The sequence below is a fragment of the Nuphar pumila genome, chromosome 9, assembly GCF_984573655.1.
Source record: "Nuphar pumila chromosome 9, dmNupPumi1.hap1.1, whole genome shotgun sequence".
Lineage (NCBI taxonomy): Eukaryota > Viridiplantae > Streptophyta > Magnoliopsida > Nymphaeales > Nymphaeaceae > Nuphar > Nuphar pumila.
In genome coordinates this window covers 118,787,742-118,815,642 of record NC_143257.1, presented here as the reverse complement: position 1 = coordinate 118,815,642, position 27,901 = coordinate 118,787,742, and the positions used below count along the sequence as shown (strand labels likewise).

The window sequence follows — 27,901 nt, the reverse complement described above, 5'->3', positions numbered from 1 at the left end:
TACGAAATGGTGTTCCCAACATGGGATGCCTTTTTCATGGAGGTCTTTTCTTATTGGTGGCAATGAAATAAGCAAAGCCTTTTTTTAGGGGGGTGCGAATTGTGACTTTGCCACATTAACAAGACATCACGAGTTCTAAACTCATAGCTGTGCATCTGACACCAGTAAACTCGGTGAGCAAGGCAGTTTTCCCCAGTTATCCAAAAAAAAATAATCACAAAATTGATCAGCATTAAACTAATACTTTTAAGAGATAATTCTAAGATTACATGAAATAGAGACACCTAAATCAACATCGAATCACTAGAAAGAAAGATCCCAAGGGAGAGGACGAAAGGATAAATTAAGAAAAAGAAAAAAGAAAAATGATAGAAAGATAGAAGAACAATTATAAGCAATTGACTTTAAGGTTGGTAGATCCTTTGTTATTACAATGATGATTCATTCTACCAAAGCCGTGTTATAAGAACGACAATAATATTTTCTATTTTGTCAAAAAAAATAACAATAGTTACTTGTGAAAATGATACATAGGAAAATTTGTGTGGAATTTGCTCACAAGCTAACACGACAGATTATTTTCCCGACAGAAAACGGTCCTAAGATTGACTCACAAAATAGAGCTCATGTGTACACATCTTCAAGACATCTCTATAAAGCCAAACCACAGCATAGAAAATACTGTGTTGGTCAGGCAATAATGAACAGTTGAGCTGGTCTTTGATTTCAAAATTGGGAAAGCCGTGCAAAGCAGCCTGAGACGTTTGGAACTACTGAAAGAGTTGGTAGAAATTCCAAACTGCCACATTGTTGTACATGAATCTGCTCTTGCAAAATTTGCAGTGAGTCCAGTGACTTGAATGAACAGACTTGGATCATCCTTCATGCTGAGCTGTTCTATGGAAGTAAACCAGGAATTCTGTGTTTCCTTCGGCGCCTTTTATGGGAGACTCTATCCAACCTTGGCTGCTAAATCCAAATGCCTCCACACCCCTCACAATCTTATCAAGAACCTAGCACAGACATTAAAAATCAATGGTAAACATTTTTTCAAGTCCTATGGACCCGAGAGTCCATCAATCGACTATAGTTGGTGACAAATCGACATGAAATACCGCCACTAGAATGTTCATGATGAAGTTGATACCTCTTGATGGACATTGGGATCTCTCACAATTCCACCACCACCCACCTGTCCAAAGAAAATAAACCAAAGCACAGAACATCCTGTCAAAATTGAACATGTTAAGCAAACCACAAACATCGCACCAATAGGCCAAGTTTCAGGTGCTAACAAGTCAACACAATATTTATATCCCACATATTTACTATGGCTATGATTCATTCCTGTGCTATTCATTGTAGCATGAAATCAAATGAAAACAATCAAAGTTGATAGAAAACCTGGGATTGTGAGTTCCCAAATCCCTGTTAAGTCTCAAAGCATATTCATATGCAGTTGGATGATCAGGTCCTAAATCAGGTTGCCTTAACATCCACTAGACGGCACTGCATTGGAAGGTTTTGCACAATTGACACTCATGTCATCCATGCGAAAATTATTAAATGCCTATAGTATGTTAGAGCGCATTGATCAATCTATGAAGCTTATTGATGTTCAAACACAAAATAAATTCTATTGACCAGTCTCAATAATGCTAAAAGGAATGCCAATATTAAAATGAATAACAAAAATAAAATTAAATAAAAGAGTAGAATGAAATGGAAAAAAGCTGCTAAACAAAAAAATTAGAATTCAAGCTCCAAACGAAACTACTAACCTGGGACCTACGGGCCTCAAATTGAGGTTTAACCAATGTAACCAAAGAAGAATCATGCTTCATAACGTTGACAACTGCAGGCATGACCTGCATTTCAAGTTCAAAAGGCCTAAGATAATATCACACCTTCACAGATGCCCACCATCTCATAAGTCATAAACTATGCATCAACATATTACTAGTATAATTTTTTCAGTATCTTTATCATAATCTTAAAAACATAACAGGCCCCTACTTGTGACTTGGAGGTCTCTCCTATTAGACATACTCGGCAGATTGGTCAAAAGGGGGAAAGGAACAAAAAAACAAGCCATAACAAAATGATTTCTTGACCAACAGAATTGCTATCATGGCAAATAGGGGATCGTAACTAGAGAAGGCCATAAACAATAGCAACAAGGTCAATATACGTGAAGTAGGCTTCATTTGGTTCTGTGGCATTTAGATTCCTCTGTGAACTACATCCAAGAAGCCACAAATTGCCATTTAACATGCAACCCCAGAAAAATGTGATCCAAGGCCCTTGATAAGGCTTCTGCCTGGTTTGGTCCATAGACCAAAGCCCTTATCCCTTGGCAAATCCTTGTGGGACTTTCACAGCTTGGTCAGAGGTTGAGACAAACTCGGCTGCTGAATCATGTGGAAAGATCACCATCTTTGACAATCACGTAATTGGGAAATAATGTCAAATTGCAGAAATGTCCATAAGGAACCAGATGATGTGACATGACTTTAACAATCATTCGAGGTGTAATAGCTTGAAGCTTTGTGCCGCACAGCCTCAGAATGCAGCGGTCCTGATTTGTAGCATAACCTTCAAAAATGGCATGTGGTTTCTGTTATTCCAACCTTGTGAAAAATGGATTTCAGAAAAGAGATTTCAAGCCTAGAGGCACGTTCTTAAGATCGCTATCTTTAGAACTTCAATCGCCCCAACTCCGGGAATTCCGAAGATGCGAAAAAGGGTTCTGTTACGACTGAGTTCCCAGGATACAACTAGGCTAGAACCTCAATAGAGTCACTGCTTCGCAAGGACAGATGATCTCTACCACACTTTTACTCAGCAAGCCAAATCGAGAAGAAGGAAGAAGAAGATTGTAGAATCGGAAAATTCTTGTGTTTTCAAAAGACGAAAATAGAAGATATTTATAGACTTTTAGAGAGGCAAAAACGTTTTGCGATAAATGAGATTAATGGCCATAAATCTGACGGTTTGAAAATAGGACGAAAAGGTACCTGAACGGTCACCCACCTTTGACTGTCAATCAAAGGCCTTCAAAATCGTCCAACAGTCACAAAGCGTCATAAACTCAATATAAATGCTATTAAAACTTTTCAAACGGCCAAATGTCTCAAAACCGAAAATCCAAAACGGACATTTGCGCCTCATATGCACCTCGCACCGCTGCGAGCGTGCGAAGTGCAAAGTGCGCAATCAAAACGCCACATTGCGCCTCAAGCGCCCTTACGCACACACGCGCGCGCGCATGCACGCGAACGGCGCGTCCGTTGCTGCACGATGCGCAACAACGTTCACAAGCCACCCAAAGACACAAGGCTTACCAAAGTAAAGAATAGAGAACAAAACCTGTATTTAAACCACTCGAAAAACTGATTTCTCTTAGATATGGGACTAAACCTTTTAAAGCACTTTTGGTGGAAAGAAATCACCAATTTTAAAACTTTCCTAACAATCCCCCACTAGTTTTAAAATATATTTGGCTTGCATAGAAACTTATGCATCAGTGAGAGTGTCTGCATGACTTGAACCCCCACTATTTGAAAGAAAACCTAAATTAACCAAGGTGCTAAGTGGACTTACCTTAAACTTAGCTCCTTATATTGTTAACGGAGTTTTCAATCATACATAGGTTTCCAAAAGTTCAATTGTGTGGATTTCATGTTGGCACATTTAGAGCCTTGTGCTTTCCTGGATTCATGAGTGCTCTAGAGAATTGCCAATTCTCATAAGAAACGACTCATATTTCTACACTCATATAGGTGAGTTTGTTTAGGTGTACTGTAACACACACCTTAGCCTTAAGGCCTACAAACTCATTAAGAGCTATTAGCTCAACCCTCATATTAGTTACAGCTCATGAGCACACATCAGTAATGGGCTTACATAAATATGCTCAATATCTGTCATTCACCAATTTGTTTCCCATTGAACCTATGCATGTGGGATCTCCAGCGCTCTAGGTTGGGTATCCTTAGGTGATGACTTAATTGGCTTAATTCACATTCCCCTCGATGTTTTATTGATGACATCTCTCGAAAGGCCTTTCGTAAATGGGTCTGCCAAATTTTGACATGACTTCACATATTTCAATGAAATAATATTGTCATCAATCATGTCTTATAAAACTGTGTCTTAGACTAATATGTCTAGACTTTCCATTGTGTTTCATATTACCTGCTTTACATATAGCTGATTGGCTATCACAAAACATTGAAATAGCAGGTATAGGCTTCTCTCCTAGTGGAATATTCATTAGCATATTCTTAAGCCATTCAGCTTCTCTACAAGCGGATGCCAAAGCAATAAACTCAGATTCCATTGTAGAATGAGTTATACAGGCATGTTTCTTAGACCCCCATGCAACTGCTCCTCCACCAAGGGTAAAAACCCAACCACTCGTAGACTTGGAATCTTCAAAGTCGGTATTCCAACTTGCATCACTATACCCTTCAATAATAGCAGGAAACTCGGTATAGTGAATTTCATAGTCTAACGTATGCTTTAGATATCTAAGAATCTTGTTCATTGCATTTCAGTGTTGATGACCAGGATTATTAGTGTATCTACACACTTTACTCATTACATAGGCAATGTCAGGCCTTGTGCAGTTCATTGCATACATAAGGCTACCTACAACACTGGCATATTTTAATTGTTGAACACTTGCACCAACATTAGGAGTCAATTTCATATTTGGATCATATGGGGTGAATGCTGGTGAACTATTAAGATATCCATACTTTGTAAGAATTTTCTCAATATAATGTGATTGACATAATACAATGTCATTTTTATTTCTTATAATTTTGATTCCTAAAATAACATCTGCAACACCCAAGTCTTTCATACAAAACAAGGAAGATAAAAATCTTTTTGTTTGATTTATGCATTCACTATTGTTACCCAAAATAAACATATCATCAACATATAAACAAATAATAATAATTGAGCTACTATCTACTTTACTGTAGACACATTTGTCCGCATCATAAATTTTAAAACCATTATACACAAGAGAACTATCAAATTTTTCATGTCATTGCTTAGGGGCTTGCTTTAATCCATATAAGGATTTCTCAAGTTTGCAAACTTTTCGCTCTTGCCCTAGCACTACAAAACCTTCAGATTGCTCCATATATATCTCTTCATCTAATTCTCCATTCAAAAAGGTCGTTTTCACGCCCATTTGATGGATTTGAAGCTTATATATGGCAGTCATGGCAATTAGAATTCTAATAGTAGATATTCTGGTTACAGGAGCAAAAGTATCAAAATAATCAACACCTTTTTGTTTAAAGCCTTTTGCAACCAAACGTGTTTTAAATTTATCGATTGTACCATCAGCTTTTAATTTCTTTTTGAAAATCCATTTGCAGCCAATAGTTTTGCAACCAACAGGTAAATCCACTAATTTCCAAACATTATTAGACATAATTGATTCTATTTCATCATTAATAGCTTCTTTCCAAAAGGCAGCATCTTGAGAAGACATAGCCTCTTGAAAAGACACAGGATCATTCTCAATTAGAAATGTAAAAAAGTCAGAACCAAAATTAGTTGGTTTTCTAATGCGTTTACTGTGTCTAACTTCAGTTTTTGGTTCATCAACATAATCATTAGAATATTCAATCATGTCATTAACAGGATGTTCATCTACTGTAATGCGATTGCCATCAAGAAAAGAATCAAATGCATTTTTATGTTCTATGAAAGATGCATCTCTAGATTCTATAATAACATCATTAACAATGTCTAAAAATCTATATGATTTACTATGTTCAGCATACCCAATAAAAGCACATTTAAATGCTTTAGGTCCAACCTTCTTCCTTTTATTTTCTGGAATTTTAACATATGTTAAGCAACCCCAAACACGAAAATAACTAAGATTAGGTTTCTTACCAAAACACAATTCATAAGGTGATTTTTCAGATTTGGAATAAGGAACTCGATTAAGAATATAACAAGCAAAAAGTATAGCCTCTCCCCATAAGTTGGAATGCAAACCTGTATTAAGAAGCATAGCATTCATCATTTCTACAAGTGTTCTGTTTTTCCTTTCTGCTACTCCATTCTGTTCAGGAGTTCTAGGAGCTGACGTTTGATGGATAATACTATTATCTTCACAGAATTTATCAAATTCTCCACCTAAGTATTCACCTCCTCTATTTGTTCTTAAATGTACAATCTTTGTTTTAAACCTATTTTGTACTTCAGCTAGATAAAGAAGAAATTTGAAAAATACTTCAGATTTATGTTTCAACAAATAAACATAACAGAATTTTAAGTAATCATCTATAAAGGTAATGAAGTACCTATTACCACCACGACTCAAAATATTATCCATCGTACACACATTAGAATGCACTAATTCAAGCAATTTATAATTCTTTTCTACACTAGGAAACGGAAGTCTAGTTAGCTTAGTTTGAATGCAGGTCTCACACTTATGTTTATGTTCTATTCTAACATGACAAGGAAGAAGACCAAAGTTATTCATATTATGAATGCAACGAGAATTTATATGTCCTAATCGTGAATGCCAAAGAAAATAGGAGTCAACCATATAAACAGAAGTAGTAGCTTCATTTATGCTCATCTTGAACATACCACCAGTGGCAAACCCTTTTCCTACAAAGATTTTTCCTTTGGTCACAGTTACAATCCCAGACTCAATAACAATCTTAAAACCATTTCGTGACAGGAGATCTGCAGAGAATAAATTTTTTCGAACTTCTGGAGCATAGCGGACATTCTCAAGTGTTAGGACTTTCTCGGAGGTGAACTTAATCTCCACACTCTCTTTTCCCAGCACTTTAGTTGAGGAAGAGTTTCCCATAAAGAGATTGCATCCCTCCCCCACTACTTCATACGACTTGAACAAGTTCCTGTCGTTTGCCACATGAACAGTGCTTCTAGTATCCAGGTATTAGTCCTTATTTGCAGCCACCATAAAGGTTTCAGAGATTACAGCAACAAGCCTCTCTTCTGACTCATTTGGCTTAGCACCAGTCCTCTTCCGTTCTCTGCATTCTCTAGCAAAATGGTCAAACTTGCCACAAACATAACAACTAATTTTCTTTTTATCAGTTGGCTTTTTCCCTTTCACGAAATTCTTTTTGATTTTCTGGGTTTTCATGATTTTGTCACCCTTGTTACTAACAAAATTCACTTTAGGATAACCCTCTTTAGGACTCAAATTCTTTTTGTCACGAAGACGAGTTTTCTCCTCAATTCGGATGTCCTTAAGAAGGCCATCTAAAGTGATTTTCTCATTTTTATGTTTTAGGTGATTCCTATATTCTTTCCAGGAATCCGGTAGTTTCTCAATAATGACAACAACTTGGAAGTCATCATCAAGATACATACCTTCTCCTTTGATCTTATAGGCCAGTATTTGCATCTCATGAATTTGAGCAAGTATAGGCTTATCATCAACAATAGAAAAATTAACATATTAATCTACGATAAACCTTTTGTTACCAGCATCTTCTGCATTGTACTTGATCTCGAGAGCATTCCACAACTCTCCAGCCGACTCCAATGGTGAATACAAATCAAAGAGAGAATCGGCTAAAGTGTTCAGGATATGCCATTTGCATCGGTAGTTGTCAGTATGCCACTTCTCTCGCTCTTTCTTTTGTTCTTTTGTCTCAACTTCTCCAGCAGCGACAATGGGACAGGGCTTTTTTAGAACATAGTCGATATGCAGCTCGGACAACAAGAAAGAGACCTTTGATTGCCACCGCTTGAAGTTTGACCCATCAAATCGATCGAGTTTTTCAAGATCACGGCTAAGCAGATTGATGGAGTTGGATGTCGAACCAAAGGCCATAATGAAGTTCTAAAATTGTTATTCCAACCTTATGAAAAATGGATTTCAGAAAAGAGATTTAAAGCCTAGAGGCACGTTCTTAAGATCGCTATTTTTAGAACTTCAATCGCCCCACTCCGGGAATTCCGAAGATGCGAAAAAGGGTTCTGTTACGACTGAGTTTCCAGGATACAAATAGGCTAGAACCTCAATAGAGTCACTGCTTCGCAAGGACAGATGATCTCTACCACACTTTTACTCAGCAAGCCAAATCGAGAAGAAGGAAAAAGAAGATTGTAGAGTCAGAAAATTCTTGTGTTTTCAAAAGACGAAAATAGAAGATATTCATAGACTTTTAGAGAGGCCAAAACGTTTTGCGATAAATGAGATTAATGGCCATAAATCTAACGGTTTGAAAATAAGATAAAAAGGTACCTGAACGGTCACCCACCTTTGACTGTCAATCAAAGGCCTTCAAAACCGTCCAACAGTCACAAAGCGCCATAAACTCAATATAAATGTTATTAAAACCTTTCAAACGGCCAAATGTCTCAAAACCGAAATTCCAAAACAGACATTTGCGCCTCATATGCACCTCGCACCGCTGCGAGCGTGCGAAGTGCAAAGTGCGCCATCAAAACGCCACATTGCGCCTCAAGCGTCCTTGCGCACACACACACGCGTGCGCGCGTGCACGCGAACGACGCGTCCGATGTTGCACGATGCGCAGCAACGTCCCCAAGCCACCCAAAGACACAAAGCTTACCAAAGTAAAGAATAGAGAACAAAGCCTGTATTTAAACCACTCGAAAAACTGATTTCTCTTAGATATGGGACTAAACCTTTTAAAGCACATTTGGTGGAAAGAAATCACCAATTTTAAAACTTTCCTAACAGTTTCTTGCATGGAAGTGTCTTAATGACAAGCTCTGAATAGGGAGACATTGATTCCATGTTACATATCACAAGAAAGATCATTATTTCCAGTTGATGAAATTAATCCTCTCAATTAAAGAAGTTCAATATTTTTTCAAGACAACCAAACTTGGCATAGTTTGCTATTCTAACACAGAATACACTGACTTGAAACAAACCAATAAAAAAAAGCACAAAAGCATTACCAGAAGTATAGAAATGAATGAAAGGTCAAGCGTGACGAGGTCCACTTTTTGAGGCAGCCCAGGAAGATATCTTAAATTTGTCCGTTCTATGACACACACACGATCATCTCGACGAATTTTATCAGCCACCTAAAGAAACATTAAATAAATAACAACCTTTTAAAAAAATTCAAAACTAATTTGAATGCAAATACATGATACAAGAAAAGTAACTTTATAATAAGCAAGAGCTTTTCATTTCCTCCAGAATATCCAGAAGCAATTGGCATTTCAGAATTCAAGTCATACAAGGGAGCAGAATTTGCAAGCAGTGCAACTCAAGGTAGGTCTTGCATCACTTGTAGCATTGAACAATTGGTTTTACAGTTTTATCATTCAGCAAGAAATTTACAAAAAGATACTATATCAATGGAATATGACAAATGTCAGGAGGACAAGGATATTGAATAAGCTTCCATTTAGTATACATGTCAAATCAAAACCGACATAAAGGCAAACACTATTACAAATAGGCTACATCTATGAATAAAATTAAATATGCTTTAGAAAAAAACACTGAAAGACTAAATTTCAATTTTATAAAGAGATCACTGAAAAACTCACCTGGCCATAGCCTACATCAACTCCATAAACAAAGGATGCACCATGTTGAAGCAAACAATCTGTAAAGCCACCAGTGGAGAGGCCAGAATCAAGAGCAACCTTTCCACTGACATCAATGTTCAGCTGCTCAATGGCAGCCTCCAACTTGTATCCTGCTCTGCATGAGACAAAAAATAAAAGAACAAAGATATGCTTGAATGACACTGGTCGACATTGTAGAATAAAAAATCTAGATGATCTCTCAAAAGCCTGGCCATCAGCAGCCATGTAGTCACCTACACACATATTTGGGAACTTCTGCAATTATTTCGACAACTGCTTTACTAGAAGTAGGTGTGCCGGCCTTGCTTACTACCTTACCATCAACTAATACCTTGCCTGGAACAGAGATCATGGACAAAAATAAATTATATATAATGGAAACTGAAAAAAAAAAAAAAGTGGCTGATTAAACATTACGAAATCAAAGAGTAAATATTGGAATTAAGAAAATGCATAAGAGCAATGCTGCTGTTTGTGTAATGTGATGTCTCAACGCATTCAAATACACATCCAGAGGAATTATGCAAGCACGACCAACTCAGATTGCACCTGTTACAAGTCATGTTTTGTACTTATCATTTCCATTAAAGTTTGTGAAACCACTACATAGCATATCTTATGAAATCTTTAAAGCTACTTATCTATCTCCATCATAAACAGAAGAAATTGGTTACTTTAGTCGTATAGTACATGGTTCGAAAATCAAGTTCCTCGGGAATCAACTCACTTGGGATTCGGGCCAGCCAACCTAATGATTTGGCCAGGATTTGTTAACTCAGAAGGTTCCATTAGTCAAGCCAACATGTGAAGTACAGTTCCAGCTTAGGATGGCAGCTGGCTATTTCACCAATTGAGGTAGTATATTTTCATTCTTGTTCACTGTATCATCTTGTAGAATCTTTCCACAAATCCAACTAATCTAGTTATAGTGGTAATCAATCTGACCTGCTTGTCAACCAGAAAAGCTTAGAAAAAACCTCTTTTCCAAAAAAAGAAAGATAGTTCCATTGGGCTCATGAGTAGAGCTAAGTTGCAAGGAGTATCTTTTGTTCTCATTTGGACTCACAGCCAGAAGCAAGTTCTTAAGTAATAGATTAAGCCGTTGGTGTTCAGAGGCATTGTCTATGCATGATGCCACCAAAACGCTATATCAACTATGCAGGCAACTATGCTGATGCCCCAAAAGCCGTACTTGCCTTTGACATTCAATGTCTTTTTTGGTCCTTGAGAAAAAAGAAAGACAATTTCAAACTTGGTAGCTTTGTTTCTTGTAAGCCAGCCACCTTGTCTTGCTCAAACCTTGTTTTGTTTTTAGGTCTGGTAAGCGTAGATTAGCTAATTCAATAGCCTGCAGCTCAAGTGTTAGACTTTTTGGTCTCAGTCGGGGTTAAAAAACACTTTATTTAAAGGCGGACAAAGAATGGTGAAATTGTAATGACCCCAACTCCGACCCGTTAAAAAGTGGTAATTTTTTTTTTAGATTTTTTTTTTAAACAATTGCGGAAACAATCCCAAAGACCCGGGGCCTTACAGTCGTAACCACGTCCACCACCACAAGGGATCTTACATTACCATTACAGAAAGCAATCCAACTTTATTCAATATGAAATGTCTAGAGACATGAACATGAAAAAATAATAACAATAGCCAAAAATAAAAACAAGTCTCTAAAGTGAATGAATCAGATTCATATATAATTTTTTTACATTGTGTTATGCTGGGCAGTTGACCAGAACAGACCCAACCGATTGGATTGAATGGGCAAGGCCTGAGCCCCAGCCGACTGGGTCGGCCGGGCCTAGTCTGGCCATATGGTTTCAAATATATATATATATATATATATATATATATATATATACGAAGATAAAATCAACTACTTCATGTTTGGAAAGAGTAGCTAGTGCACGTCACATGGTGTTGGGACGTTGCTGGTTCAAAACCCAATGGTATAGTGTTTTACTGGTAGGGGTCTGCCTAACCCAAGCTTGCTGGTTGCTTATAAAAAAAAAAAAGAGGTTTAGTTAGTATAGGAAGTGGAGTATAACTTGTGAAATTTCATGCCAGACCTAGGTCAGTTTGGTGTAACAACCATAATCTCTATATGTTCCTGGGTCTGTTCACAGCATGCCAGGCTCAGCCGATCCGAGTTCGGCTCGGCAGGCAAGTGGTCTGCTAGGTCCAGCCGAGCTGGGTTTTGCAGGACAGATGGGCAGCCTGTTAGGCTCAGCCGAACTCATGCAAATGAATATATATATATATATATATATATATATATATATATATATATATATATATATATATAATGAATACAATATGAACAGTACAGGGCAAAACAGGAAATCCTGGGAAATGAAAAGGAATCTACAAGTACATAACATATTAAACAGAATATATGATGATTTCTGAAAATCTATAAAAGTAGGTATATCTGCCCAAAATTCCAGGTTTTGTACTTGTCAAGCATACAACTAGGTAAAAGTGTTAAATTCTTAAATGTTACATGTTCAGATTTCTCCTTGTTGCTTGTTTAAGATTTTGACAGGGCAAGCATTAAAATTATACATGATTAATGTATAGTTTGGGCATGATTAGAATCCTATTTTGTGTAGCTTTATCCAGTTTTAAAAGTGTTGCATCTATTTATGATTCTAAATGCCCAGCATTTAATATACATTGTGTTAATTGCATATGCCACTGATATGTTAATTTCATAATGCTAAAGGGGATTAATATGCATGCATGCCTTTGTTTGTATAATCACGTGTCACAAAGTGTCACCATGATTAGTGTCATAAGAGATTCTTCATGGTACGAACATGTACAATTCGTGGTTGAATTCTTGACGGTAGCTTATGAAACATTAATATGGGTATGTGCAGATTTGAATGAAATGCATGAGACAAATCCTGTGAAATAAGATGTGTGTTTCCAAGCTTATGATCTTATGCTTATGAAATTATTTAAACATGTACCCTCTTAATGTGTATGAAAGTAAATGCATTTGTGAGCATGCTGAATGGTTGCATAAATTACATGCTCACTCTGATTTTTGCATTTGATGCATCAGTGGTTAAAAGTGAACAACTGTAGGCATGCATTTGTGAGCATGCTGAATGGTTGCATAAATTACATGTTCACTCTGATTTTTTCATTTGATGCATCAGTGGTTAAAAGTGAACAACTGTAGGCCGTGTGGGCCTCGAGCAGGTGTTGCTCCATGTTTAGTTTATGCATCGCAAAAATCAACTTAATATTTTTAAACTAATTTTATTGTTTCATGTGATAACATGTTGTGGTCCCGTGATGAGTTTCGCATGATGAAATGCGAAATGGATGTTTGACTTTTGCATGATGAATTGCAAAACAAAGAATTGAAATAAAGCATTATTTTAAATAAAAAGATAAATGAAAAACAGTGTAATTAATATTTTCATGGATGTCCCTTCTTTAGTGTGGGAATACTGAACTACGGTTTTGGAAAACCGTGAGAATACTAAAACTCCGTGTGTATTTGTGCCCCTAAACCCAACTAGGTGGTTCACCTCCCGGCCACGATTTTAAAGAGATTCCGCCAATTTGCCTAAGAGTGGTGTGTAAACACAGGTTTGGTTTTTGATATACCAAGAAAGTGGCATTAGTGGATGTTGATTTCCCTAATGTCTCGACAATAGATGTTGAATTGTAATGTTCCGATGAATGGTGTTAAATCCTGAAGTCGATCGAGGGCCAAGTAGAAAACCCAATATTAAAATATCAATTTGTGTGTTAAGCCACAACTGGAGATCCAACTTGAACTCGGAAATTGTTAATTCATTTTGAGTATCCGCGAGTTATGGTAATAATAAGAGAAACAAAAATGTGTGCAGTAAATAGGGGCATGCATACATAAAGAAAACTTTGATAATAACTTAATAAGTTATTCATGCATGTACATTGAATCTATGCATTTCATTGTTCTGCATTAGATCATGCAACGTTATTGTTTTTCTCAAATATGATATTCCTGGTTACATAATTCTTGTTCTTAGAATGCATAAATGATCAATTGAAGCATGAGATAGTTGTTACATTTTCTCTATTATACTGCATGAATCCCATTTACATTCTCTTATTCTTATTTGAGTTGATAGAGGGATTCGTACGTAGAATCTTGCATTTTGACACCCTACTTTTGTGTTTTACAAAGTTGTTGAGACTCAGTGATGGGACTTGCTACTCTAGAGAGCTACGAGGGCTACATGACTACTAGACCATGTTTAGTTTGGACAGAAGGGTTGCACTTTAGAGACATGTTCTTATTTTTGGCTATTGTTATTATTTTTTCATGTTCATGTCTCTAGACATTTCATATTGAATAAAGTTGGATTGCTTTCAATAATGGTAATGTAAGATCCCTTGTGGTGGTGGATGTGATTACGACTGTAAGGCCTCGGGTCCCTAGGATTGTTTCTACAATTGTTTCAAAAAAAAATTTAAAAAAAAAAAGTTGCCACTTTTTAAGTGGTCGGAATTGGGGTCGTTACAGCTTTGACCTGTGGGTTATGGGCCTACCACGCTTCCGTTGTGCGGCTCTAATACCAAAGTTGTAACGACTCCAACTCCGACCCGTTAAAAAGTGGCAAATCTTTTTTTTTCAGATTTTACTTTCATGAAATGGGAATCAATAACAAGATATCAAAGGAGAATGAATCGGATTCATACTTCGTAGAATCCGATTTACGGAAATAGAGGTAAAGAATGTTGAAAATTTGTACGATCATAATGGAAATTTGCACGATCCATATGGTGTCCTTGAGGAAGATGAGATCCAATATAGCCTGGAGGCGGGCAGCAATGGCGCTCTCTTAAAAGCGACAATTGCCCCTCCAGTTAAGAACCTGGGTGCTAAAGGGTGAACTGCAACTTCGGTTCTAGAATACAACCAAGCCCACACCTGCTTGTGCTTTGTCAACCATCTTTCGCACTAAGATGATCGCCCACCACGACACGGATACTTGAGTAGCTTCGAAGAGAGAAAGAGAATGCCAAAAAAGCAAAGGAAGAAGAGGGAACAATGTTGTAATTAGCATATTGGAACCCGTATCAACGGATGTATCGTATCATAAGATACTAGAAAAAACTTGAACTAAAAATCACAAAAAATCTAAAAAATTACGAGAAAAAAAAATCTCCAAAAAAAAATTATAGAGAACATAAATATATACATTATGAGTGATTAAAAATAAACATGCACTAGTAAAACATTGGATACGATATTGATAACACTTCTAACAAACATTTAACAAAAGTGACAACTCACAAGCATGAATGTGTGATATCAAAGTTACATATCACATAACAAAACAAAAGAAGAAGCATCTTAATTTATCAATCATACCGAAAACAATATTCAAATGATAGATCTTCTTCTCCCCCTCTATCCACATTCATCTCTAGGTCAGCATAATCGTTGTTATCATCCACCTGAGCCTCCATCTCAGCCTCCAGTTGCCTCCAATCCTTATCATCATTCAAGACACCAGGCTCTTATACTCACTCATCCAATATATCGAGGTTGTCACTATTGTGGGATCGTAGTGGCTCTTCTGGCAGCTTCTCGATTCCCTTTATATTTGTATGCAATATTCACATATATATAAGAATACAAGCAGTGTTGTGAAAAGCATTGAGGTGTAGCGAGGCGCTCTACCAAAATCTAAAGAGAGAGGCACGTAAGCCTCGAGGCGTAAAGCGTAAACCTAAAAAAAAAAATGAAAACTTAAAAAAGACTATAAAAAATATCTAAAATTATAAATAAATAAAAAATGCTTTATTGATGAAGCAACAACCAACAAGAAATAAAAAATATCAAATAAATACTGAAAAAATATGAGATTAACATGTAAAAGTAACATTAATGCAACAACTTGATTCATGTAAGTATCTATGAAATAAAATATGAGCATTCATTCAATAAAAAATTAACAACAAAATGAATATTAGCATTAACATCATATGGACATAATTAGAAAATGCATGTTAGCATTAACAACCAAATGTTAATATATTTGTCCAAAACTCTTCAAAATGAGAATGTAAACATTCACAAGTGCAAATGAAAGACCCAAAAAAACATATAAATGTCCATAGCCCTATGAAATGAATTAGGGTCTAGGCTCTTCTTGTGTCTCGTCATCATCAATATCTAAGTCTTCGATGTCATCATATGAGGAATCAATATAAATAGGTTCTCCTTCATCCTTATTCTCTGACTCTTCATCATCTGCGCAGTCCAAGCCAGAAAATCAAATCACAGTTTGAACTTGAAAATCATGGACTTCATTTTTTAGCCTCCATTAACCCAAGGCTCATGGTCCTTTTTATGTACCTCACAATTCTCATGTGAACATTCATGGGTGACTGCATAAGCTGACAAATTAATTTACCACATAAGAATTGTTAATTTTACCTATGAACAGACGTGTTCTGCTGCAAGCACGAGAAAGGATGAAGGGAAGGAGGGAGCTTTCAGAAATCGGCAGCCACAATTGTGAATGGATATGGATCCTTTATCGGATCCATATCCAATCCATATTCTAATAAGAATAAGTACTGCAAAGCCCTGGCCATTCTATACGTCTCATATTATGTCTGAAATTTGAGTTTGAAAACAAATTCCAACGAATGTTTTGCTGCAACCTTGAAAGTCACAAATGGTAAACTAAAATTAGTACACATGGAACAACCACACAGGTTTTATCAGGATGATCCTAGAAAGTTTGTCTGCTCAAGAGATACATTTACAGTTTTAAACAAGCCCCAAGGCCATGGTGTGAAAGCCTCTATAATGCAGTTAAAGACCGTGGCTTCACAAAAGCACCTACATATAATCCTCCTTTTGTTTATTATGGAAATAAAGGTATAGTCATCATACTTTTTATGTGGATGATGTAATAATCACCAAAAAATCAGAATTCTTCATGAGAAGTTCAGCGTAGAGACATGGGTCAGCTTAGCTATTTCCTGATGATTGAAGTCAATAGAGTGAAGGACTGTATCCATTTTACACAGCAAAACTATGACTATGATATATTAAAGAAGCCTATCATGCATAAACTCAAACCCACTGACACACCTGCAGCCATGAACAAGAAGCAATTCAAAGAAGGCAAATTGAAGCAAAAGAACCACAATGCCATAGGCAAATTGAAGCAACATTTATCTCTTAAACACCTTCTAGAGAGAGATGCTTCTTGCTCAACATACATACATACATATATATAGAGACCTAGCTAAGTCAGTTCATCACTCTCAAAACACACACACCCATAAATATATATATGGAGATCTAGCTAAGTCAGCTCATCACTCAACTGAGTCTTAACAGCACCCTGGCCTACTCACTGGGCTGACCCAATAAACTGCCAATCCAAGTAAGTTTCTAAAGACTGGTATAGTATAAACTCTTAATTACAAAAACTAAAATGGCAGAGCGAGAGCAAAAAACATCCTCATTAGTATTTTTATTTATAGCAAAACAAAAAATAGGTGCAGTACTAAGATCAACACCTCCAACTATGCTATCAATTCAATTAGCAGCTTATGGTTTTTAGACGGTTTTACAACCATTCAGATCCGGTAGGTCATATGGCAACAACAACCTCCACGATGTTAATGAAAATGATAATGCACCTGATATAAAAGAAAGGAATGACTGGGAAGACATGGATTAAACACTTCAGCCGTTCTCAAGTTCAAGAAGAAGCATGTGCCAAAGAACATACCTTCTGCTATTTCTCAAATATCATTTCTAGATAAGAGTGCAACACGAGTGCTGAATTACGCATACCTTGAAGAATCCATGACTGTATCAGTGTCCGACTATATTGTTCAAATCTTTCAACACAAACCTCATCTAGCCTCTTCTTTCTGAGAAATACAACACAAAGAAGATACAGTAAATAGCAGAATGTGTAGATAACTCATCCAAGGTCCTATTATGATCTCCCTCCTTAGGCTAATTCTAAAGTGAACATTACATCCCAAAGGAACTGTCTAAAGCAATGCAACGCTGTTGTATGCAGAATTTCATGTCTATTGAGAAAGATGACTTGTTCTTGGCTCTAGCATCATCAAAGTGAAGTCCCCATCAAGAACTGAAATCCAGTATGCGCCTCAAATATATCTTTCACTAAAGCACCAAACAAAATGTGCAGTTCAGAGTATATAGACTGGAAACTTAAATGACAGTCTAATTCAGATATACCAGAAAGCAACTCAGCATGCAAAGCACACAACATTGAGGAGGCAAAAGGGGAATAGCCAAAAATGAGAGAAGAGCATTCGGCAGAAAAGAAATTGGTCACAAAAAGATGAACTGAAATTAAGAAACGAAAAACAGAATGTTGTTTATAACATAGTTGCTAGGAAACGAAATGGATACGAGAAGGAATGCGTGAAGCGGAAGCAGGAAGCGAGTGTTAAAAAGTAGCATGAAGCGGGAAGCAGGATACAATTATGAAGTTATTATGCAAGTGCATGAAAAATGAAAAGAACACACATAGAAAACAATGTGAAGCACGGGCAGAAGTAAACAAGAAATGACCTAAACACATAGAAAATGATATAAAGCCAACATGTAAGCTTGCAACAAAAAAATTAATTTTCTAATATAAAAATGCGAAGTGAGGAGGAGGAGAGTGGAATGTGATGAGAAGCGAGAAGGGAACTGTAAAACACACCTCTCCAACTCCCCCACGTTGGTAGTAAATGGGAGAGTGGAGAGGCCTCATGAATATGAGGGGGGATTTCCTTCCTCTCCCCCACATATTAAGGGGGTGGGTGGGGATGTGAAGAGACCACATTAAAATGATCTAATTAGGGAGTCTCTCCCTCTCCCCCCATGCATGTAGTAGTGGGGAGAGTGGGGAGACCTCCACGTAAATGAGGAAGGGGGAGAGGCTCCACGGGCCTCTATATAAGGATCCCTATGGAGCTCTCTCATTCCCTTCTATCTATGAAAGAAGTAAGAAAGTAGAGGGAAAGAGAGAGAAAGAGCTCGTGGGAGGTCAAAGCATCGTTCGACCGAGGAAAGCCACCGGCCGGTAAGCCCTCCTTTCCTCATTTAAATTATATATATTACGTGAGAGAGATGACATCAGCAAACTGGGAGGGGTTGCCGGCGTCGTCATCACAGCCGTAAGAGAGAGAGAGAGAGAGAGACGACACCGGCAAACCAGAAAGGGGTTTCCGACGTCATCGTCGTAGCCATGAGAGAGAGAGAGAGTAGGAGCGATGGGAGACATCGTTCAGTTGTGGCCAAGAGACCAGCGGGGCAGAGGGTAACGCCCTCTGTCACGGCAGCTGTTATGCGAGCCAGACCAGCTCGGTTTGGGTTTGAAACCAAACTGAGACAGTCTGAGCCTGTAAAGATAGGCGAGACAGAGCCCTCTGTTTTGGCTTGTCAGGGACAACAATCAGACTGAGTCTGGTCATACGAGTTGAGACAAAGAGAGTGAAAACTCTTTTATCTCGGTTTCAAGTTGTGAACCGAACCCAAACAAAACCGGGTCTGGTTCCAGTTTGTATAACTTACGAGTGAGAGAGACAACCAGATTGAACCTAGACTCAGCTAGGTCTGGGTTAAGATCAGTAAACCCAAAAAGAAGTGGGTACGAAAGAGAGTAAAAGAGAAAATGGGTTGGACCCACTTGGGTTGAGTTGAACCCTATATATATATATATATATATATATATATATATATATATATATATATATATATATATATTAGAGGGAGCCTTGGGTCAAACTAGACCTGAGCTTATTCAGTCAAGCCTGGACTGAACTCAAAACGAGACCAGTTCTGACCTGAACTATGTCAAGTTAGTAAAAAGACCGGATTACCCTTGAAGCATGTGCTTCATAATTTGGTCATAACTCCTCACCCCGGACTCAGAATCGGGTGAGGTTTAGTTCGTTGGAATCAAGACATAGAGGGAAATTTTTCTATCCTATTTTTATGACCAAACACGCAGCATGAAAAATGAGGTCCGACAAACCACCATTGGGAGGGATAGTTTGGTAATTTTACAAAAATATGAGAGATGGTTGTTTGGTAATTAAGTGAGTCTTTATGTACTAAACATATCCTATTACTACTACGAGAGACTCGACTGCAGGTTAGATTTTAGTGCTTGCATTCGAGGTAATTGATATTATGAGCATTTTCTAGTTAATAATAAACAATGTGTTTGTTTGATTGTATGAGATAATTTGCATGAAATTATATGTTTGAGAATGTAATCGTTACTTCGCATATAATGTAGTTGTATTCTAAAAATGATTTTTATTCACGCTTGAGAGACTGAATGAATGCATGTGAGTTAGCTAGAATGCCCAGAATGGTTTCATGTATCCTTGAGTTTTCTATGCATGTGAGAAAATTGTGTGATTTTAAACAAAAATCCATATTCTATGCTTCTTGATAATAGAATCGAGTATTTTAGTGATTTTCTTGAGCCTCTTCTTTTAGTTATATTTACTGCAATTTGAGTTATCTTAGCATATTAGACTTAACCTCATAAATTCCATAAAAGGTGACGGATGAAAATGGCTACCTTACGGTAGTCAAAGTGAGAGTTGTCATAAGCATGAGTCACTGGCGATTTATTGATGTAGAAAAACTACATCGTCTACATGCTTAGATTTTTTTGAATATTAGAACCCTAGGAATACCCTGAGAAACTTACTTGAGATAGAGAGAAAATAAACTTGAGGGAGTTCATGTGAAAAAAGCAAGAGTTGCATAATATATCCTAGGAGTTATGTCTCACATAATGATTTGAGACTTTAGGCAGACCAGGATGTAACATGAATCGTGAACCTTAGGGGTAGGTATAGCTCCTCAGTCTGACTCTTTAACTGTAGTGCCTAGTGATCTCAACTGGAATCGTTTAGAGTGGTTCATAATCATAGAATTGAGGCATTCTACACGGGTTGCTATACCCATAATAGGTTATTTTTGGTATAGTCAATCTAGAGAAATAGTTGGCATTGAGCAAGTGTTAGCTTATAAGTTTTGAGAAAGTTAATGGGGCAGTGTTGTGAAAAGCGTTGAGGTGTAGCGAGGCGCTCCACCAAAAATCGAGGCGAGGCGTAAGCCTCGAGGCGTAAAGCGTAAGCCACAAATAGTTTTTTTGAAAACTTTAAAAAATTTATAAAAAAAATATCTAAAAATATAAATAAATAAAAAAATGCTTTATTGATGAAATAACAACCAATAAGAAATAGAAAATCTCAAATAAGTACTAAAAAATATGAGATTAACATATAAAAGTAACTAAAAACTGATTAAATAACTGGAAAATATATGAGATTAACCAAAAAAAGTTAAAATATACTAAGAAACTGATTACATAACTGAAATAACTGGAAAATATATGAGATTAACCGATAAAAGTTAAAAAATATGAGATTATTCTAAAAAATATGAGATTAACATATAAAAGTAACTAAAAACTGATTATCATTACATAACTGAAAAATATATGAGATTAACCAACAAAAGTTAAAATATACTAAGAAACTGATTACATAATTGAAATAACTGAAAAATATATGAGATTAACCAACAAAAGTTAAAATATATGAGATTATTCTAAAAAATATGAGATTAACATATAAAAGTAACTAAAAAAATGATTACATAACTGGAAAATATATGAGATTAACAAACAAAAGTTAAAATATACTAAGAAACTGATTACATAACTGAAATAACTAGAAAATATATGAGATTAACCTACAGAAGTTAAAATATATGAGATTATTCTAAAAACTATGAGATTAACATATAAAAGTAACTAAAAAAATGTTTACATAACTGGAAAATATGAGATTAACCAACAAAAGATAAAATATACTAAGAAACTGATTACATAACTGGAAAATATATGAGATTAACCAACAAAAGTTAAAATATATGAGATTATTCTAAAAAATATGAGATTAACATATAAAAGTAACTAAAAAACTGATTACATAACTGGAAAATATATGAGATTAACCAACAAAAGTTAAAATATACTAAGAAACTGATAACTGAAAAATATATGAGATTAACCGATAAAAGCTAAAATATATGAGATTATTCTAAAAAATATGAGATTAACATATAAAAGTAACTAAAAAAATAATTACATAACTAGAAAATATATGAGATTAACCAACAAAAGATAAAATATACTAAGAAACTGATTACATAACTGGAAAATATATGAGATTAACCAACAACAGTTAAAATATATGAGATTATTCTAAAAAATATGAGATTAACATATAAAAGTAACTAAGAAACTGATTACATAACTAGAAAATATATGAGATTAACCAACAAAAGTTAAAATATACTAAGAAACTGATTACATAACTGAAATAACTGGAAAATATATGAGATTAACCTACAAACAACAACAACAACAACTACGCCTTCATCCTAAAACAATTGGGGTCGGCGATATGAACAAAAAAAGAAAATCATTCTGGGTCTTCCACATGAATCCTTCTCCTCCAATCATTTCTATCCAATGTCATGTCCTTGGTGAGGCTCAAAGCATTCATATCCTTTCCTATCATCTCCATCCAAGTCTTCTTAGGCCTACCCCGACCTCTTTTAACTAATACATTTTTTCATTTCTCCATCCTTCTAACTGAAGCATCATTAGGCCTTCGTCGAATATGTCCAAACCACCGTAAACGATTCTCTCTCATCTTATTTACAATGGCTACAACGTCTACCTTCTTACGTATCTCCTCGTTTCGAATCTTATTTTTTATTGTATTTCCACACATCCATCTAAGCATACGCATCTCAGCTACACTCATTTTTTGAATATGATGTCTCTTGGCAGCCCAACATTTCGTACTATATAGTAAAGCGGGCCTAATTGTCGTCCTATAAAACTTTCCCTTCAACTGCAATCAGGGGCGTAGCTAGGATTCATGTGAGGGGGGGGGGGGGGCAAACAGGGGTGTAGCAAAAAAAATGTTATTTGTGCGATAGTCGGGGGTTCGGGGGCAGCGCCCCCGAAAAACATTTTTTTTAGATAAAATAAAAAATGGCTACAATTATTAATAAAAATCTATTTCATATGGACAAATCAAACTATTTGCTGCAGTCAGGGCTGGGCTAGGACTGGGATGGGCTACAAAAATGGATAAAAATCTATTTCATATGGAATCAGGGCTGGGCTAGGACTGGGCTTTTTAAAAAAAAAATTAACTGTTTCGGGAGGCAGGACTCCTGCCCCCCCCTAGCTACGCCCCTGACCGCAATGGCATTCTACGATCGCACAGCACTCCAGTTCACTTTTCCATTTCATCCACCCAACCTTTATCCTATGATTTACATCTCCATCAATTTCTCCATACTTTTGAATGATAGATCTCAAATATTTGAAACAGTCATCCACCGATATTTCTTGCTCACCAAGCTTCACTACACTCCCATCACTACTTCGTTGCTTACTAAACTGACATTCCATATATTTTGTTTTACTCTTACTCAACTTAAAACCTCTTGCTTCCAATGTCTGTCTCCATAATTCTAACTTAGCATTAACCCCAGCTCTAGACTCATCAATCAAAACAATATCATCAGCAAACAACATACATCACGGCATATTTTCTTGAATTGATCTCGTAAACTCATACATCACTATAGCAAATAGGAAAGGGCTTAATGCAGATCCTTGATGTAACCCAACCGTTATAGGAAAATTGGCTGTCACCCCTCCACAAGTGTGGACATTGGTTACTACTCCTTCGTACATATCTTTAATTATACTAATGTACTTGAGAGAAACACCTTTCTTCATCATTGTCCACCAGAGAGCATCCCTAAGTACTCTATCGTATGCCTTCTCCAAATCAAAAAAAACCATATGCAAATCTTTGTTTCTCTCTCTATATCTTTCACTAAGTTGTCTAAGAAGATGTATAGCTTCCATAGTTGATCTTCCAGGCACAAAACCAAATTGATTCTCTGATATCATGACAACCTTCTTCAACCTATACTCAATCACCCTATCCCAAAGTTTCATAGTATGACTCATGAGTTTTATACCACGATGGTTTGTGCAATCTTGTATATCACCCTTATTCTTATATAAAGGCACCAAAGTACTCTTCCTCCACTCATTAGGCATCTTATTTGTCCGCCAAATATTGTTAAAAAAATTTGTCAACCATTCTAAACCTTTCTCACCCAAGTATTTTCAAGCCTCGATAGATATATTATCTGGGCCAACTGCCCTTCTTGATTTTATTTTCTTCAAAGCCTCTGCAATTTTTTTTTTTTTAATCTTTCGCATGAAGTCACGATTCATCTCATGAAAAGGAACGGAGAAGTCTACAAGATCCTGAGCATGACTTCCATTAAATAGCTTATCAAAATAATCTTTCCATCTCTCCTTAATCTCCTCATCTTTGACTAAAACCTTTTGTGTTTCATCTTTGATACATCTAACCATACCCAGATCCCTCGATTTCCTATCTCTCATCTTTGCAAGCCTATAAATATCATTCTCGCCCTCTTTGGTATCAAACTTGTCATAAACCTCCTTATATACCTTATCCCTCGCGTTTCGAACTACTTTTTTAGCTTCCTTCTTTGCTATCATATACTTCTCTAAATTCTCATTATCACGATTCTTACTTAGATTTCTATAATACTCTCTTTTAACCTTAATAGCTAATTTGACATCCTCGTTCTACCATGATGTATCCTTACCTAACGGTGCACCGCTTTTAGACTCACCCAATACCTCTGTAGCCACCTTTCTCATGCCACCCGCTATCTTATTCCACATTGATTCTGAATCCTCCTCGAGACACCAATCAGCTTCCTTAACTACCTGCTCTATAAACATTCCTTGTTTAGCTCCTTTCAGTGCCCACCACTTAATTCTAGGATCTATCCTATGTCTATCCCTTTTGCGGCATTTTCTAATTCTAAGATCCAAAATTAAAACTCTATGTTGTGTAGCTACACTTTCTCCCGATATAACCTACAAAAGTTAAAATATATGAGATTATTCTAAAAAATATGAGATTAACATATAAAAGTAACTAAAAATTGATTATCATTACATAACTGAAAAATATATGAGATTAACCAACAAAAGTTAAAATATACTAAGAAACTAATTACATAATTGAAATAACTGAAAAATATATGAGATTAACCTACAAAAATTAAAATATATGAGATTATTCTAAAAAATATGAGATTAACATATAAAAGTAACTAAAAAACTGATTACATAACTGGAAAATATATGAGATTAACCAACAAAAGTTAAAATATATTAAAAAACTAATTACATAACTGAAATAACTGAAAAATATACGAGATTAACCAACAAAAGTTAAAATATAGTAATATACTAAGAAACTGATTACATAACTGAAATAACTGGAAAATACATGAGATTAACCTACAAAAATCTTGTTGATCATGTCTCAGGAATCTTGTTGTAAAAATAAATAAAAATATATATTTTTTGCGCCTCGAGCTTGCGCCTCAATGCACGTTTTTGATAACACTGATGGGGGTTTAAAAGAGACAAGCATCTCTCTTATGTGAAGAAAAATCTAAACTAAGAATAGGGGCTTAGAACTCACTACAATTGTAAGTCAAAGTTTAAGTTACTTATAAATATTTTTTTATGAGTCTTAGACTCACCTCCTTAATAATTACAACTATAGGTTCCAAGAGGTATTCCAGAGAGAGGTCGACGTAGCCATAACTTCAGCAGGTGTTCTTATTTTATTGAACTCATATGTATGAATGATGTAGCATGTGAGGGCTTTTATTATGGAATGATGATGTTTTATTTTAGAAAAAATTTTATGTCATGGTTTGGCTGTGCTCACTCCCTTTGGAAAGTAATACCTACTAACCCTTACGGATCGAGGTGTTACAGGAACGTTAAGGAAAAACAAGGAAATCAATTTGTGAAACTAAGAGAAAGCGGGCTTCCCACCAAAGGGAATAGAGTTTTCCATATTTCGAAAGTGGGTTTCCCAAAGCTTCCCCTCCTTTTAGGAAAGCTAAGAGTTCCCCTGCTTTGAAGCTAGAAGCTAGCTTCCCCATCTAGCAAAAAGCTTCCCGTAATTTTGGTTTATAATACCACTATGCCATTTAATGTCACGAACGATGAAAGGATAAAGAGATAACACCATCAATATGCTCATGAGTGCATCACATCCAGAAACAAACACGGTTCGTTTACACAAACATGAGTAATATGCAAGCCCAATGACCCAAAAAATCATTTCCTCAGAACTCCTTTAGATGATAGGACTGGAACAGTACAAGTAAAGTGCCACGCAAATGAATTCCTTTAAGTGATCAAACCGATCAATTTGGTAGAGGTGGAAAAGCCTTATAGTACAATGAAAAATATGGAAGATTTTTATATGGGTAAGAACAAAATCAAACGAATAAAAGAATTACTTTTTCTGAACTTGGATTTGCACCGATTTCCCGGAAGCATAAGCTCTCCAAAGCTTCAAACGAAATCGGCAGTCCGTTTTCGCTGTAGAAACTCCATGAAACAGACGCTGTCCTGTAAATCAAATGAAAAACTCAAACTTTATTGGAGTTTTGTGGGTTTGGGGATTGAAGGAAATGTGAAGGAACGAAACAACGATGGTAACCAATAGAAAATTTGGAACATACGAGACATTGCGAGGGAAAAAGGAAAGATGGGTATGATCGCCTTGGAAAGCAATGAACATCTTGCCAAAGAGAGCAAGAGAGCTTCCATCCTCTCTCAGGAAACGGTGATAGCGGTTAAAATCAAAACTCGTGCGGGGATTGGCTTACGCTTTCCCCCGCCCCTCCCCCAATCCTTCTTTAGGGATGGCAATAGGCCTAGGAAAACGGGACCCCGACCCGCTTCACCGTGTTTGGACCGGGGATGGAGTACATGAAATGGGAATAGAGGCGGGGATGGAGGTTAAAATCCAAACCCGTGCGGGATGGAGGTCCGGATTTTGAGATGGGGCGGGGGTGAAGACCTTGTCCCCCGCCCCTGTTCACAGCCATCCCTACTTCGGGGAGTGACTGTCAATGGGTCCGGTTTGTATCGGGTCTAATACCCGAACAATATGCTGACCGGATTGGGTCATGATTTTTTTGGGTACTTGATCCGACACGAATTTTATGTCAGGTACCTGATTAGCCGATCTGAGTATTTTATATATGCTTTTAATAAAAATAAATTTTAAAAATTATGGGGGTCCAACAAAATCCTGAACCCAGTTCTTAGTTATATGGGTGGGTCTGTGTCAACCCTGACTCAACCGGTTGACAGCCATACGTGTAGGGCTGGTAAACGAACCGAGCAGCTAGTGACTTGGCTCGGTCTGGCTCATCATGAACTCATTCATGATCAGTTTGTATATTTGGCGAGACGAGAGCCACGAGCAGCTCGTTTAGCTTAAACAAGTCGCTCCTAAACACAAGGTGCTCAGCTCCACTCAAGAGTGCTTGTATAGATAAAATATAGACTTTTATAGATAATATAAAATTTGTGTAATATATAAAAGAAATAATACATAAAATATATATAAAAAGAAGGATGAATGAAAAATATTTACATAAAATATGGACTATTATGTGTAATTTATAAAAAGTTATATAATTTTAAGTATAATAAATAAAAATGTATATACTATGTATAAATAACATGGAATAACATGTATCATTCAGGAACGAGTCAAGCTCGAGCTTAGCTCGACTAAACACGAACACGAGTTGAGCCATGAGCTCAATCCACTAGTAAACGAGCCGAGCCCGAATATGCCCTGTTCGGTTTGTTTGGCTCATTTACCAGCCTTACCTACGTGCTCGTCGTCTTCTGCTTTTTACCACATAAACTAAAACACCAGAGATGTTCAAATTTCATTGGAACTGGAATTCCTAGGCTATTGAATTCTTAGGTTGGATATTTTGGATAAATTTCTTAGGACCCGCTTGTTTCATCTTGAGAGGCGCATTTAGGTAGTAAAGGTTTGGTTTTGGTTCCCATCCCAAGCATGTTTTGTGCACTAAGGGTACATTTGGAAGAAAGAAAAACTCTCATAGGAAAAGAAAGTTTTGCTTATGAGAATTTTTGATATGAGAAGTTTTTTAAAAGAAAGTTTTTTTGTTTGTTTGTACATCATGAAAAATAGAGTTGGAAAATGTGAAAATTGAGAAAGAGGAGGAGAAGGGTGAGGATGGTGGTGGTGATGGTGAGATGTGGTAAGATGA

At 36.5% G+C, this 27,901-nt stretch overlaps 1 protein-coding gene across 2 annotated transcripts; it reads right to left on the bottom strand.

The window, feature by feature from the left end:
- Positions 1 to 416: 416 nt before the first annotated feature.
- LOC149829060 (uncharacterized) lies at positions 417 to 26,473 on the bottom strand. 2 transcript variants are annotated; one of them, XM_090017886.1, is made up of 9 exons: positions 26,324 to 26,473; positions 26,099 to 26,210; positions 17,432 to 17,511; positions 9,837 to 9,939; positions 9,562 to 9,718; positions 8,959 to 9,087; positions 1,782 to 1,868; positions 1,148 to 1,192; positions 417 to 1,013 (listed from the first exon to the last, which is right to left on the bottom strand). In XM_090017886.1, the coding sequence occupies exons 1-9, from the start codon at positions 26,409 to 26,411 to the stop codon at positions 876 to 878; spliced, it is 939 nt and encodes a 312-aa protein (XP_089874012.1). In that variant the 5' UTR covers positions 26,412 to 26,473; the 3' UTR covers positions 417 to 875. The 2 variants fall into 2 exon arrangements, with proteins under 2 accessions (XP_089874012.1, XP_089874013.1); XM_090017887.1 differs by lacking the exons at positions 17,432 to 17,511; positions 26,099 to 26,210; positions 26,324 to 26,473 and adding an exon at positions 14,981 to 15,099.
- Positions 26,474 to 27,901: the final 1,428 nt, after the last annotated feature.